The sequence below is a fragment of the Ambystoma mexicanum genome, chromosome 13 (assembly GCF_040938575.1).
Source record: "Ambystoma mexicanum isolate Mex_15411 chromosome 13, UKY_AmexF1_1, whole genome shotgun sequence".
In the NCBI taxonomy this organism is placed as follows: Eukaryota; Metazoa; Chordata; class Amphibia; order Caudata; family Ambystomatidae; genus Ambystoma; species Ambystoma mexicanum.
In genome coordinates this window covers 84789642-84802094 of record NC_090938.1, presented here as the reverse complement: position 1 = coordinate 84802094, position 12453 = coordinate 84789642, and the positions used below count along the sequence as shown (strand labels likewise).

The window sequence follows — 12453 nt, the reverse complement described above, 5'->3', positions numbered from 1 at the left end:
GTTGAAAGGTGTTATGGTATTGGATGGTGGCATTTATTTTACATTCTACTGGGGAAGAACTGTGTCCTTTAGCAGTTGTAGGTGGTTGAGTTCATACAGACTTCATTTGAGGAGGGTAAAGAAATTGTGAGCCAGTATCTGACAATTCATTAACCGATTGTTCAGGTAAAGCATCTCCTTCACATAATGAGGAGATCATTTATCGTGAAAGTATCTGAAGCATTGGTCAAGTACCTGTGTTTCTGGTATCATCATAGAACTCTGGAAGGAGTTTTAGAAAGAGCTTAGTTGTAAGAGTTGTGGACAGATTTTTGGTTGGGGATTTGGGTTATTTAATGTTTGGTAAAACATCTGAAGGAATAGCACAGATACACTGGATGTTTACTTGGCTACTTCTAAAGGAGTTTGTAAGGGGATTACTGAAGTAGACACATTGTTGGGAGTAAAAAAGTTTTTTTAGTACAATTTTGAGTTGTGTTCCCTTCCTTAATGTTCTTTCTGGAACATTAAGGAAGGAACACAACTCGCCACCATGTTCATGACGACTGACGAGGGAAAGAAACTCTACCCCCCCACCCACCCCCAAGCTCGCCCCACAAAAATGCCCTGGCTACCAAAGAGGACATACAGGCCTTTATGGCCGATATTAAGTCCTAATTCAGACCCTGCATGACGGAGCTCACCACCAAGCTAGAGCAGACCGATCAAAGGGTGACTGAAGTGGAACAAAGGTTGGGAGAGATCGATTACCGCTCCCAGGACCAGGCAAGTCACTCTGGGAGAAAACTAACATTCAATCAGAACCTTGCAGGACAAATGCAAAATCCTCAAGTTCAAGCAAGAAGATCTTGAAAATAGGGTGCGGCGAAACAACCTTCCGAATTCATGGGATTCCATCTTCCGTTCTGGACAAGGACCTGGCGGAATGTGTGGGGCACTTTTTTCAATCCCTACTCCCACACCTCGACAAACCCAAACTCCTTCTGGACCATACTCACAGGCTGAGCCCACGTCGGGTGGGGGGGGCAGGACTCAGACTCGGAACCGTGACCGGTGGTGCCTCTCCCCGCGCTCTTGTTGACTTCCTAGCGCCACCGAAGATGAACCTCACCAACCTTGACTCAGCCTACGAATACTCAACGCAGCGGGCCCTACTCACTGCCCATGCCCATTTCCAAGGCACATTCCATCTATGAGTCCTTGGAATTCCACATTACTTGTACCTATACGATTGGCCCCGTTTGCCAGGGGAATGGGCACATCTACAATGTTGGCCCCCGCACCAGTTAAAGTTACACCCCATTGGGGGCGCGGGTTAAAACCCCAAGAGCAGGGTGACGCATTTCTAGCATTTCCCCAAGACGATGGTTAATCCACACCCTTTTGACCCCTCGCCCCCAAACATGGCAGCGGGATTAGAGCAGGCTCACGAGCATCAAACCCTGAAACTTCTCACTCTTAATGTCAACTGACTAAATTCCCCCGCCAAACGCAAGTCGATCTTGATAAAGCTCCAGGACGAGGATGCAGCAGTGGCTTTGATCCAGGAGACTCATCTACTACCGGTGGACTGGGGGTGGCTCTGCTCCAGACTTTTTCCGCTCAAGCTCTTTGCCTCAGGGAGCTCCAAGAAAGGCGGTACGGCAATCGTCTTCAGGAAGGGCCTAAGCCAACAGGTCCTAGAAACAATTTCCTGCCCGGAAGGCCAATTTGTGGCAGTCAAATGCCTAATGTTGGGAGACCTGTACACATTTGCCTCAGTATAAACCCCCACCCCACCCCCCAACTCTGGGCAAGAAGCCTTCTACGACTCACTGGGCTCCTCCCTCTCTCACTTCATAGAAGGCCAAGTCATAATTGGGGGAGACTTCAACAGAGTGCCAGGCCCTACATCGGAAAAATCACCCCCTCCCCTACACCCCCAGAGACTTTACTCAGGCGCTTAGCCTCCTATGCCTGTTCAGATCGCTTGAAGTGGTGGACTTGTGGCGGGTGCTCCACCCCTCCGAGAGGGACTACTCTTTCTATTTCTATGTTCACCGAACATTCTCAAGGATTGACCGCCTCCTGACATCTGCCCAGCTGCTTACCTACATGAAGGACGTAGCCATCGGTCTGCGAATCCTGTCGGATCACGCCCCTGGAACCATGGAGATCCGAGCACATATGCCCAAGCCAAATTCTCCTCCCAGATGGACGCTGTACGACCCAATTCTTAATGAAATGCTGCTAAGGGATAAGACCGCAACAGCGATCAAAAACTCAGAAAATCCAGTCGAGGACACTGCCCCCGAAAACACTTGGGATGCCCTGAAAGCTGTGATCAAGGGAGAACTAATCGCGTAAGGAGTGGCATTCCATCACAGGCAACAGGCATGCCTAGATCTTGAGCAAGAACTTAAAGTAGTGTAAGAAATTCACGAGAAAAAAAGGCTGGCCCCTCAAGACTCAGCGAGCTATCCGTATCACCAGGAAAAAACTAGAGGCCCACTATGCCGAACACACTGCACAACTCATGGTCAAAGCCAAACCATTCTATTATGTCAAGAACAAGGCAAACAAGCTGCTGGTGGCTAAAGTAAACAGTAGTAGCACCATCGGCCTCAGAGACTCACATGGGGCGATTCAATATGCAGAATCGAAAAAACAGCTAGCGGCGGACCACCTGGCCCAAGTAATGACGTCACCCCCGGAGGACCAGAATAAACAAAAAGAATACTGCGGGAAGCAGCCCTCCCCTGACTGCACAACAAGGGAGAGCTTGAAGGCTCCGATCACAGGTGAGGTTGAGGAAGCCATTAAGTCCCTTAAATCCCAGGCCCCGACGGATTTTCCGCTAGGGACTATAACATTTTTGAAACCCCAGCTGGTTCCCCCTTTGGTGGCGCTTTTTAACTCCTTCAGGGAGACGGGGACAGTGACCCCCTCAATGCAAGAATCTACCACTATCCTCCTACACAAACCGGGGAAAGACCCGAGAGACCGGGCTCCTACAGGCCAATAGCCCTCCTGAACATTGATGCCAACCTATACTCCAAAATTCTTGCTAACTGCCTAGCACGCATTCTACCTGACCTAATTTGCCCTGACCAGACAGGCTTCATTCTAAACAGATCTGCAGGTGACAACATACGCAGAGCCCTGAACCTGGTTGACCTAGCAGCCCGGAACTCTTTGGGCCTGGTGTTGATGGCTCTAGACGCCACCAAGGAGTTTGACAGGGTGGACTGGTCCTTTATGAGCCTGACCCTGGAGGCCTTTGGGTTCGGCCCGGCGTTCCAGGCAATGGTCCTGGCTAAAGCTCCAAAAGAGCTCCTTAGGATTAATGGCTCACTCTCCACCCCGATCCGGCGGAACCAAACAGGGCTGCCCGCTATCACCACTGTTATTCGCCCTTATCATGGAAGCCTTCGCCCAAAAGATCAGACGGAATAGTCATTACAAGGGCCCCCAGGTCGGTCAATCCCAGCATAAAATGACCCTATATGCAGATGACGTGTTGCTCACGATCACAGAGGCCCTCTCCTCTCTACAGCACGCCCTATCTGAAATAACCAGCTATGGAGAGGTCACTGGCTTCTCCATTAACTTTAGGTCTCTCCACTGGAAGCACTGGTCCTGATGTGCCCAATCGCATGGAAGAGGAAGACCATTCCCTAACTAGGGGTCCAGGTGCCTGCAAACCCGAGGGACTCTTAGGTCAACTTCCCCCGGCTCTTCAGAGAATTGGAGCACGACTTGAAACGCTGGGCAACCCAAGAAATGTCATTGATGGGACGCATAACGGCATGCAAAATGAACTTACTCCCAAGATTTCTTTATGCCTGCTCATCCCTCCCGGTGGCAATGCCAGCACCCGCCCTTCGCAATCTGTAGAGGAAGATGCTTCGGTTTATCTGGAGGGGCAAAGAAGCCAGGATCCCCCAAAAGTCACTGCTGGGGGATGCAAGACTGGAGGGACTGGGGATCCCAGACTTACAAGCCTACAGTGTGGCAGCGCAACTAGCACACGTTCGCGCATAGCAAATAACCTCTGACCGCCCTAGATGGGTGGAACTAGAACAATCAAGGCTCCTTCTCCCCCTGCGATTTCTTCCACACATCCCGCCCCCTCAGAGAATGCTGGGAAGGCCTTCTGCTGGCAACTAAACATGGGCGCTGAAACGGAGGCCCCTATCGCCAATCTTCCATAACCCAAATTTCGCACCCAGGGCAAACCCCTGATATTTTCAGAACTGGATAGCAGGTGGCCTCGAAACTTTGGACCAGCTATATGAGGGAGGCCTACCCTGCACTTTTGAACAATGTAAGGAGAGGTTTTAACTTCAAGAAATACCGATTCGCATATATTCAGCTTTGCCACAGAGTTCCCATCCCCAAACCCTCCAAGCAGCCACGCGCCCGCTCACCACCCTTGAACTAACCCTCAAAGACCTCCCAGCTCGGGGCAGGATCTCCACTCTATATAGACGATTTCTGGGGGACTTCCTGGCCTCAAAGACACGTTCTATGGCTCAGTGGGAGGCTGACTTGGGACACCCCTGTTGAGGACCAAGCCTGGGTGGACATCTGGACTCAAACATGTGTCAACGCATGTGTCACCAACAGAGAATGCGCATACAAAATCCTGCTCCACTGGTACTACTGTCCCCCCCCCCACCACCTTTAGGCTCCATCATATGAATCACTCCCTGGACCCTAGCTGCTGGAGAGGGTGCGGCCGACTGGGCTCCTTTGGATCCAACAGTTTTGGAAACAATGCTTAGCGGCCATTGAACAGATCACCCAGACGGTCCTCCCCCTTGAGCCTGAGCCGGTCCTCTTAGGGGCCCCGATTCCCAGGATCTATCCGCGCTCCAGAAACAAAGCTAAACTACTAACTCAATGAATTCTGGCAGGGAAAATAGTGATCGCCCGTTCCTGGAAAGCCCCGGACGGCCCCTCGTTAATCCAGTGGTGGGGAAAAATCTGGGACATATTGATCGTGGAAAAAGTAACAGCAGCAAAGGCCGGAACCCTCCATCGCTTCCAGAACATTCGGGCCCCCGTGCTGGAATATGATCAGAAATTCCCTGCATTGATTTACAAGCCTGCCAATGCCAGGCGAGCCCGGCGAGACCAAGATGCTCCCTGACAGGGGTATCATAACCGAAGCAGGCACAGTAAACAAACTAGTGGGAAGCGTCCACAGACTAAGGGCCACGGGAGGGAGGCAGGGGGGGTTCATGGGGCTGCTTTACATGTCTCAATTACTCTGTACTGTTGCCACTCTGACAATAAAAGATGGTATAAATGGATCAATAATCCTTAATTGGTCCGTTTAATACAGTGTTAAAAAAGCACTTAATGGTTCTCTTATAGCCGTGGGTATCCTTAATTGTGGGCGCGGGTACGATGACAGTAATGCCATAGCTGCGGCTACAATGAAGTCTATGGATCATGAGAACCTATTCCATAGTGACCATTGTAACTGCAGTTACTTTTTTTTAAGTTTTAAAAAATATTTATATATGTGCAATGAAAACCTAGTTCATGATCAAGGTAAGAAACAATCGCAATAAAACCACTGAAACTCAAAGCATTGGGGAACTCAGGGCAGGCTTAACTCTGCATATTCACATTGCAAAACCCAAGAGGACATTTATTAGATGAAGGGATTCACAATGCCATATAAAACCGCATTATGGGGAATGACATGCCTTACTTAAGTAAGGCATCTGCTTAGATTCACATGCTGTGCATATAGTCCGACAGCCAATGGTCACTGCAGAGTATTGAATCTTGTCTTTCAAGAATCGAAAGGGGACGTTGACATGGGCGTGCCTGTAGCACTATCCCTATCGTGACGTGCAGTGTACCCAAAATCCCTCACGCGTCGAAGTCCCTCCGATTTTATTTTTTTCTGCCATGAGGGAGCCTATGACTAACGTGAGTGAGTACAGAAAAGAGAGACGGTATTAAGACGTCTATGTTCTTCCATCCAAGCGGGGAGGAAGGGTGGGAGCATGTGAATCTAAGCAGATACAATCATCAGAAATGCTATTACGGTGAGTAATGCATGTCTTCTGATGCTTGTTAATCTGCTTAGAATCACATGCTGTGCGTAGACTAGCGAGCAGTACCCGGAGTTGGAGGTGGGTTGCGAGAATGAACAGTAGTGAAAAGATGTGTTAGTACTGCTTGTCCCACCTGAGAATCAGACCTAGAATAAGTGTCTAGGCAATAGTGTTTGGTAAAGGTGTGTACAGAACTCCAGGTTGCCGCTTCGCAAATGGACTCAATGGGAACATTTGCAATGACTGCTATGGATGCCCCAGTGTCTCGAGTAGAATGTGCTCTATGCTTGAAGGGTAGTTCTCTCTTAGCAAGATTGTAACAGAGTGTGATGCATGTGACAATCCACCTAAATATAGTAGATTTGGAGACAGGGTCTCCTCTACCCGATGCCAGTGAAACAAAAAACTGATTTGTCTTTCTTAGTCGTGGAGTCCTTTCCATGTAAAACATGACTGTTAGTCGTACATAGAGTGTGCAGGCTTCTTTCTCCCATGTTTGAAGGGTTTTAAAAAGAATGTTGATAGTTCTATGGATTGGTTCACATAGAACTTTGTAATGAATTTAGGTGCAAACCTAGGGTGAGTGCACAGAACCACCTTCTCTCTGAACTGTTACAAAGTGGTCAGAAAGAGCGCTTGTAATTCATTTACTCTCCTAATGGAAGTAATAGGTAAAGGCAGTCTTGTAGGTGAGATCTTTAAGACTTGCTCTATACATGGGCTCAAAAGGAGACCCCATAAGTCTAGTCAACACCACGTTTAGGTCTCATTCGGGAGCCGGGTTAGAACTGGGAGGGTGAATTCTCTTTACTCCCTCCATGAAAGGTTTAATAACTGGTATCTTCCAGCACGACACCACCTGTTGTGAAGTAGTGTAGGCTGAAAGAGCAGCTAAGTGAACCTTTAAAGAGTTAAAGACCAGGCCTGAGTCAGGTACAAAACAATATGTGTGGGAGAGCAGTCAATCTGGTTGATGCTCTTAGAGTTGCACCAGATAAACGGCTTCCACTTACTGGATTAGCAATACCGAGTGTATATTAGGTTTGAAATACCTGAAAAAGATTTACCAGAATCAGGTACTTTCCCTGCAATGAAGTATTGCAATTGCATACTAATACATCAAATCCAACCATTTCTATAGAGTTACTTACAAACTAAACTTTAAAAGTGTATTAGAAATCAACGCACCACACAATCATATACTTCTGTAACTGTGTGCTGTTACAGGTCATGTTATTGTGTATTAAAATATGTCTTTAAAGAGGTCACCACAAATATTCCAACCTATTTCATCAGTAATGCTCACTTCATCAGTAATGTCCCATTTCATCAAATTATTGATCTCATTGATGAGGTCATGTATGATGTAATTAGTGAGGTCACATGCTGCGCAACAGGGGGTGCATAGCTAAGGTGGACTTGCTCTAAATTAGATTACTGAATTTCAGTAGTTTCGTTGTGTTAAATATGATCACCTTTACTCTCCCTTAACAAATGCGTTTTCACTTAATTTCAAGGGATTTGCTATACCCCAAGTTTCCTCCTGGCCCACCAACCATGGCTTTCTGCTGGGGCCAATGCTGTACCAATGTTTTTCTTTTGGGCCCACATGGCCCTTGCCCCAACATGTTGCATGGTGGCTTGAGGTCTCACTAGCTATGGCCTTCGGCTGTGGCCTCGGTACGTGTTGAACAAATTTTTTTTCTTTTGGGCCCACTAGCCATGGCCACGTCACACCATTAATTACCAAATACCAATTGCCCCTACCCAGTAGATGCAAACTTTTTTTGTTCTCTTATTCCCGTGAGAATTAGACAGTAATCCTTACCAATAGAACTTTCGAATAACAAATTCCTATGGTAGAGCAGTGGTAAAATTGCTCAGCATTGAAAGTCTTCCAAATTCTCACAGGCACTCAATAGGTCTCCCTCCTTTTTTCCAGGTCCCCTCACTCCACTCAGTTGCTTTTTCCCCTCCCTAACCCTCTCCCATCACTCATTGCTTCATGCGATGCCCAATTTTTCTGAGTGAGTCTTGCGGCATTGCCGCTGTAATCTCGGGAGATTCACGCCATCTTCCCCAGATATACATTTTCTACCCATAACTAGCTCCTCAATCCACCCCCGAAGTTCACATGGCATCTTCTTTCCCACTCCCGACCTCGATTGTGAGTGGTATGGTTAACAGCACCTACGGCCAGGCCATCCAACCGCTGCCATTCAAAACCATCAGTGTTCCCCTTGGAGAAACTACATAACAGAAGAGTGGAGTGTCTTGCGGATGTCAAGAACGTGATTAGACAAGGTCGTGGGAGAGTTCATTCCAAAGTTTGGCCCAATTCTGCCCAGTGGTTTTCGCACTACAGCTTGTTGGAAAACTAAGTTTTTGTGTTTTACATTTTTTAACAAATTGTCCCCAAATGATGGCGGGGCCCTTGACAAACTGAATTTCATCCAAAAGTTATTAGCAATAGAATTGTGGGGCAATATGGCTTGTTTTTCACCTTTCAGAAAATCATCCTCTGTGCTGCAAAGCACTATGGGAGATATATCTATAATTTTGGAAAGAGGAGGCACCCCCTTCTCTGTCAAATATTTTAACTAGACAGAGTAATCCCAGACACCGCCTGAAAATCAAAAGCTTCGCACCCAAGTGGTTTCCTGCGTGGTGCATTTCAGTCCAGCAGTTTTTGCTGCACAGAATTTTTGACTTTTCTCTATGGGGGAAATTAATGGATGAGAGTAGGCACAAAAACCGCATTTATTTTTGCTTTAGTAACTTTAATTTAACAAATCTCTCCCAGAATGTCCAGTCTGGGGAGCCCCGAAGGCCCTGCCACGACTGAAGGCAGTGGCCACCTAGTGGCTCCAAAAGGAGCATATTGGGGATGCATGTACATTGGACCCGGGCAAAAGCAATGTCTAGTGGTTGGGTAGAGTTTTAAAATTAACAGTGACCACAGATGAGGGCCCTGGCTAGTGGACCTGAAAGACATGTATAGTGGCCAGTGGGTCCAAAAGAAGCATATTGGTGAGGTGCAGGGACACGGACTGTGGAAATGCCAGTGGCCAGGTAGTGTTAAAAACTACAGTGGGCACAGCCAAATCCCATGGCTAGTGGCCAGAAAATAAAATGGTGTAACAAAAATCACTGAAAAACCCCTAGTTAAAAAAAAAGCAGTTAAGTGGCGCAGATTTAACGCAAAACCCTTGAACTTGCCACATCCCCTGAACTCCGCGTGTTCCTGTTGGAAAGCCAATTAGCACATGCATATTGAATCATGTTGCAATCGTAACTCATGCTGGAGGAGTTCGAATAACTTATGGTTTTCTGATTTGTGACGTTGATATGAACTAGACATGTCTTTAGATCTCTGCTTAGTAGTTGGATTTAGATTGTAGGGGAATCCGATTAGCATCTTAATACCCACTTTTTCATACTGATTTGGATCTCACCAACTGACGTGATCTATTTGGAGTGTACTGTGTAACTGTTTTAATGGTATTGACGGAATTACCCATGTGTTAAAATTATGTGCTTAACATAAATTGTATTTGAGATTTTGTAAAAGTTTAATAACTCATTACAAATAAATATAAATAACGTGCATATTACAAGAGAAGGCATTCACAATGACCTACTAAATGGCCTTATGGGGGACATAACATCCATGGGAGCGTACCGAGTTAAGCAGTCATAACTTCCCAAATGCACTGAATTTCAAGGATTGTTGCATTAAATCTGCGCAACTTGACTACATCTTAACTAAGATTTTTCAGTTAATATACATCTCGTACATTTGCAGTTAAAATTAATTATTTACATGTAATGTTCTTCCAATAATTCTGGGGTGGGGGGGAAAGACAGCCGCGAGCCCTCCTTACTACGCCAAACCCCTCTACTATATAGTTCATACAAATCCACATTTTCTGCAATAAAGAAAAAACAAACATTCCTCTTTATCCATTCGGTATCACTACAAAATATCCCCACCAAAAAAACAAAAAATCACCATACATATGGTCATTTGTCTTACTAAAAGATTTTTGGGGAGGATATTTTGTGGGTGCAGGGATTGCGGGTGTGTCCCACGCACATTTTAAAATAATGCAGGGGTGTCCCCTGCAGGGTCCATATCGCCGCAAAAACGTGGCAATATTTTTGTATCGTGATATTTTTGCGGGGATATTAACACGTGGAACCATCCATTTCAGGTTTTTAAGGTCCAAGATAGGACTGGATAATGTTGGAGAGGGGTGTGGCTTACATTATTAGTTTAACAACTTAATATTGCAAAAATTATTTGGAAGTCGGCAATGAAAGTTGTATGAAATATTACTAATGCAGATCTGTTGGGGTTTTCCTTTCATGTCCAGCTTTAGCACTGGATCATTACCTTAGTGGCAAGACATGGCTTCACTGCTGGTATCCAGGTCTCTCGCCCTCTTCCCTGAAGAATGGGCATCAAGCTAAGGAAATGGTGCAAAACAAATTCAATTGGGTTCTCAGATCGTGCTTCATGCTGGAGCCAGTATTGGGTTTCGAACCTGAGCTGCTCAGGGTGATCTTTCTTCCAAAACAAGCATGTTGCCCCTGAGCTATCTTCCCGGTCACTTGCAAGTAAATCTGTGGGTACCCACCACCCAAACAACTCAGGGCCGAAGCAAAGACACCTGCTGTACAGAATTGGAGGAAAAAACAAAATTATAGATCACTTGCCATCAGCCAGATATATTAAACTTTTTTTTTTTTAAAAAAAGCATGCTAAGCGGGTACACATTTTTTTAAAAACTTACCGGGCGCCAGTGTGAGTGGGTTGCTTGCAGACACTGCCATTTCATCTTCAAAGGAAAAGACTTGCAGTCTGCGCAGAACTTTATATTGTTTCAAAGTCACATCCTCGCTGCCCTTATTTTCAATATAGATGGGGACGGTTTTGGTCTCTTCTTGGGTAAGGGGAAACCGGATCCGCCCATTTGGAAGGTCGTATTCCGAGTGGATGAGAATCCCATTTTTGCCACCAATGAACTCCGATCTGGTTGAGATGACCCAAGGACAAACAAAAACCAAAAGGTTACTTGTACAGAAGAAGGAGTATTATATGTTGATGTACAATCTCAAGTCACTCCTCTGGTCCCTTGTCAAGAGAATCACTTTCTTCCAGGTCCACATTAATAATCAAGGAAACTTTAAAGAGTGGGGCTCGTGTTCCAGATCCATGTATGGTCCCAAATGCCTCACCAACCAAAGTGCAGTTAGCAAAACTGCAAGGGCCCATTAGAGCCGAAACAGAAGTTTTGTGGCCTCTTGGCGGCCACCACCCATCTAAAGAACTTGGGTGCATTAAATAGCTGGATTCCGGATCTGAATGCAAGACCTACAGAGAAGACATTTGGTAATAGCAGACCTAAATCAACAAAGCTCAAGTGAGAAGACAGCACTAAGGTGCTAGTCCACACGAGTTCAAACCTGGAGTAAGAGCAAAGATTTCACAAATACTATTTTCAAAAAAGCAGTAAATTCCCCCAGTTGGTGGGCAATCTTATAGGGCACATCAATCTAGTAACCCTTTGATGCCAACCTATTAGAGAGCGAAAGTTCTTGCGGTGGACACAGGAGACCACAACGGGCTTATCTAATGCTACTACTTCTGCTAATACATGCGAGATTGCATTTTACATTCCATCTCTTGCACTAATTTACACTCTTACTTTTGAAATCCTGATTAATTCTGTTTCGATGCCCCGACTCCAACTTAAATATTTGGGGCTACAATATAAAGAATACAATATTTTCTTTAAAGAATCAATATGTAAAAGTGTTATAGCAATGCACAAGACCAAAAAAATAATTAAAGTAACAATGTTCCATTGGAACAGCACCTGGATTATTTTAGTCTAGACTTGCGCAATACAACTTCTGCCCTAAATCACATTTTTCGTTCAAAAACATTTAAGGACAATGTAGTCGGAACTACGGGCCACGATGGAATCCAAACTGGACTTTGAAGTTTTATTCTTGCTCCAAAGTTGTTACTTCTTTGCAAATCAGAGTGGGAGAACCACTCCCCCAATCACTACCACCACCGACCCCCATCCCTTAACCAACATTCTAATCATTTTCTATTTAGGGCCCTTTCCTTTTACATTTATGGCATAAGGTGGTCTGTTCACTGGCTTCTACGTCAGGCTTAGAGTGTGTACCACGGAGGACTCTACATTTCACCAAATCTTACTGTAACAGCAAAGGCAGGAGGAAACGCAAGGGAGAACCGTCTCCAGGCTGGTCCAACTCCAGGCCTCGCGGGCCGGAAAACTGATGGGTTTTCAGGATATCCCTCATTAATATTCATGAATACATTTGCATAAATTTAGAATCATAGTATGCAAATGTAGCT

The 12453-nt window shown here is 45.8% G+C and overlaps 1 protein-coding gene across 2 annotated transcripts in view; it reads right to left on the bottom strand.

The window, feature by feature from the left end:
• Nucleotides 1-12453, bottom strand: part of MOV10 (Mov10 RNA helicase) — a 196037-nt gene that overhangs the window by 101840 nt on the left and 81744 nt on the right. For both annotated transcript variants that reach the window (XM_069633328.1, XM_069633329.1), the window contains exon 4: nt 10853-11091. In XM_069633328.1, the coding sequence (XP_069489429.1) occupies nt 10853-11091 (239 nt within the window). The remainder of the gene's footprint in view (nt 1-10852; nt 11092-12453) is intronic.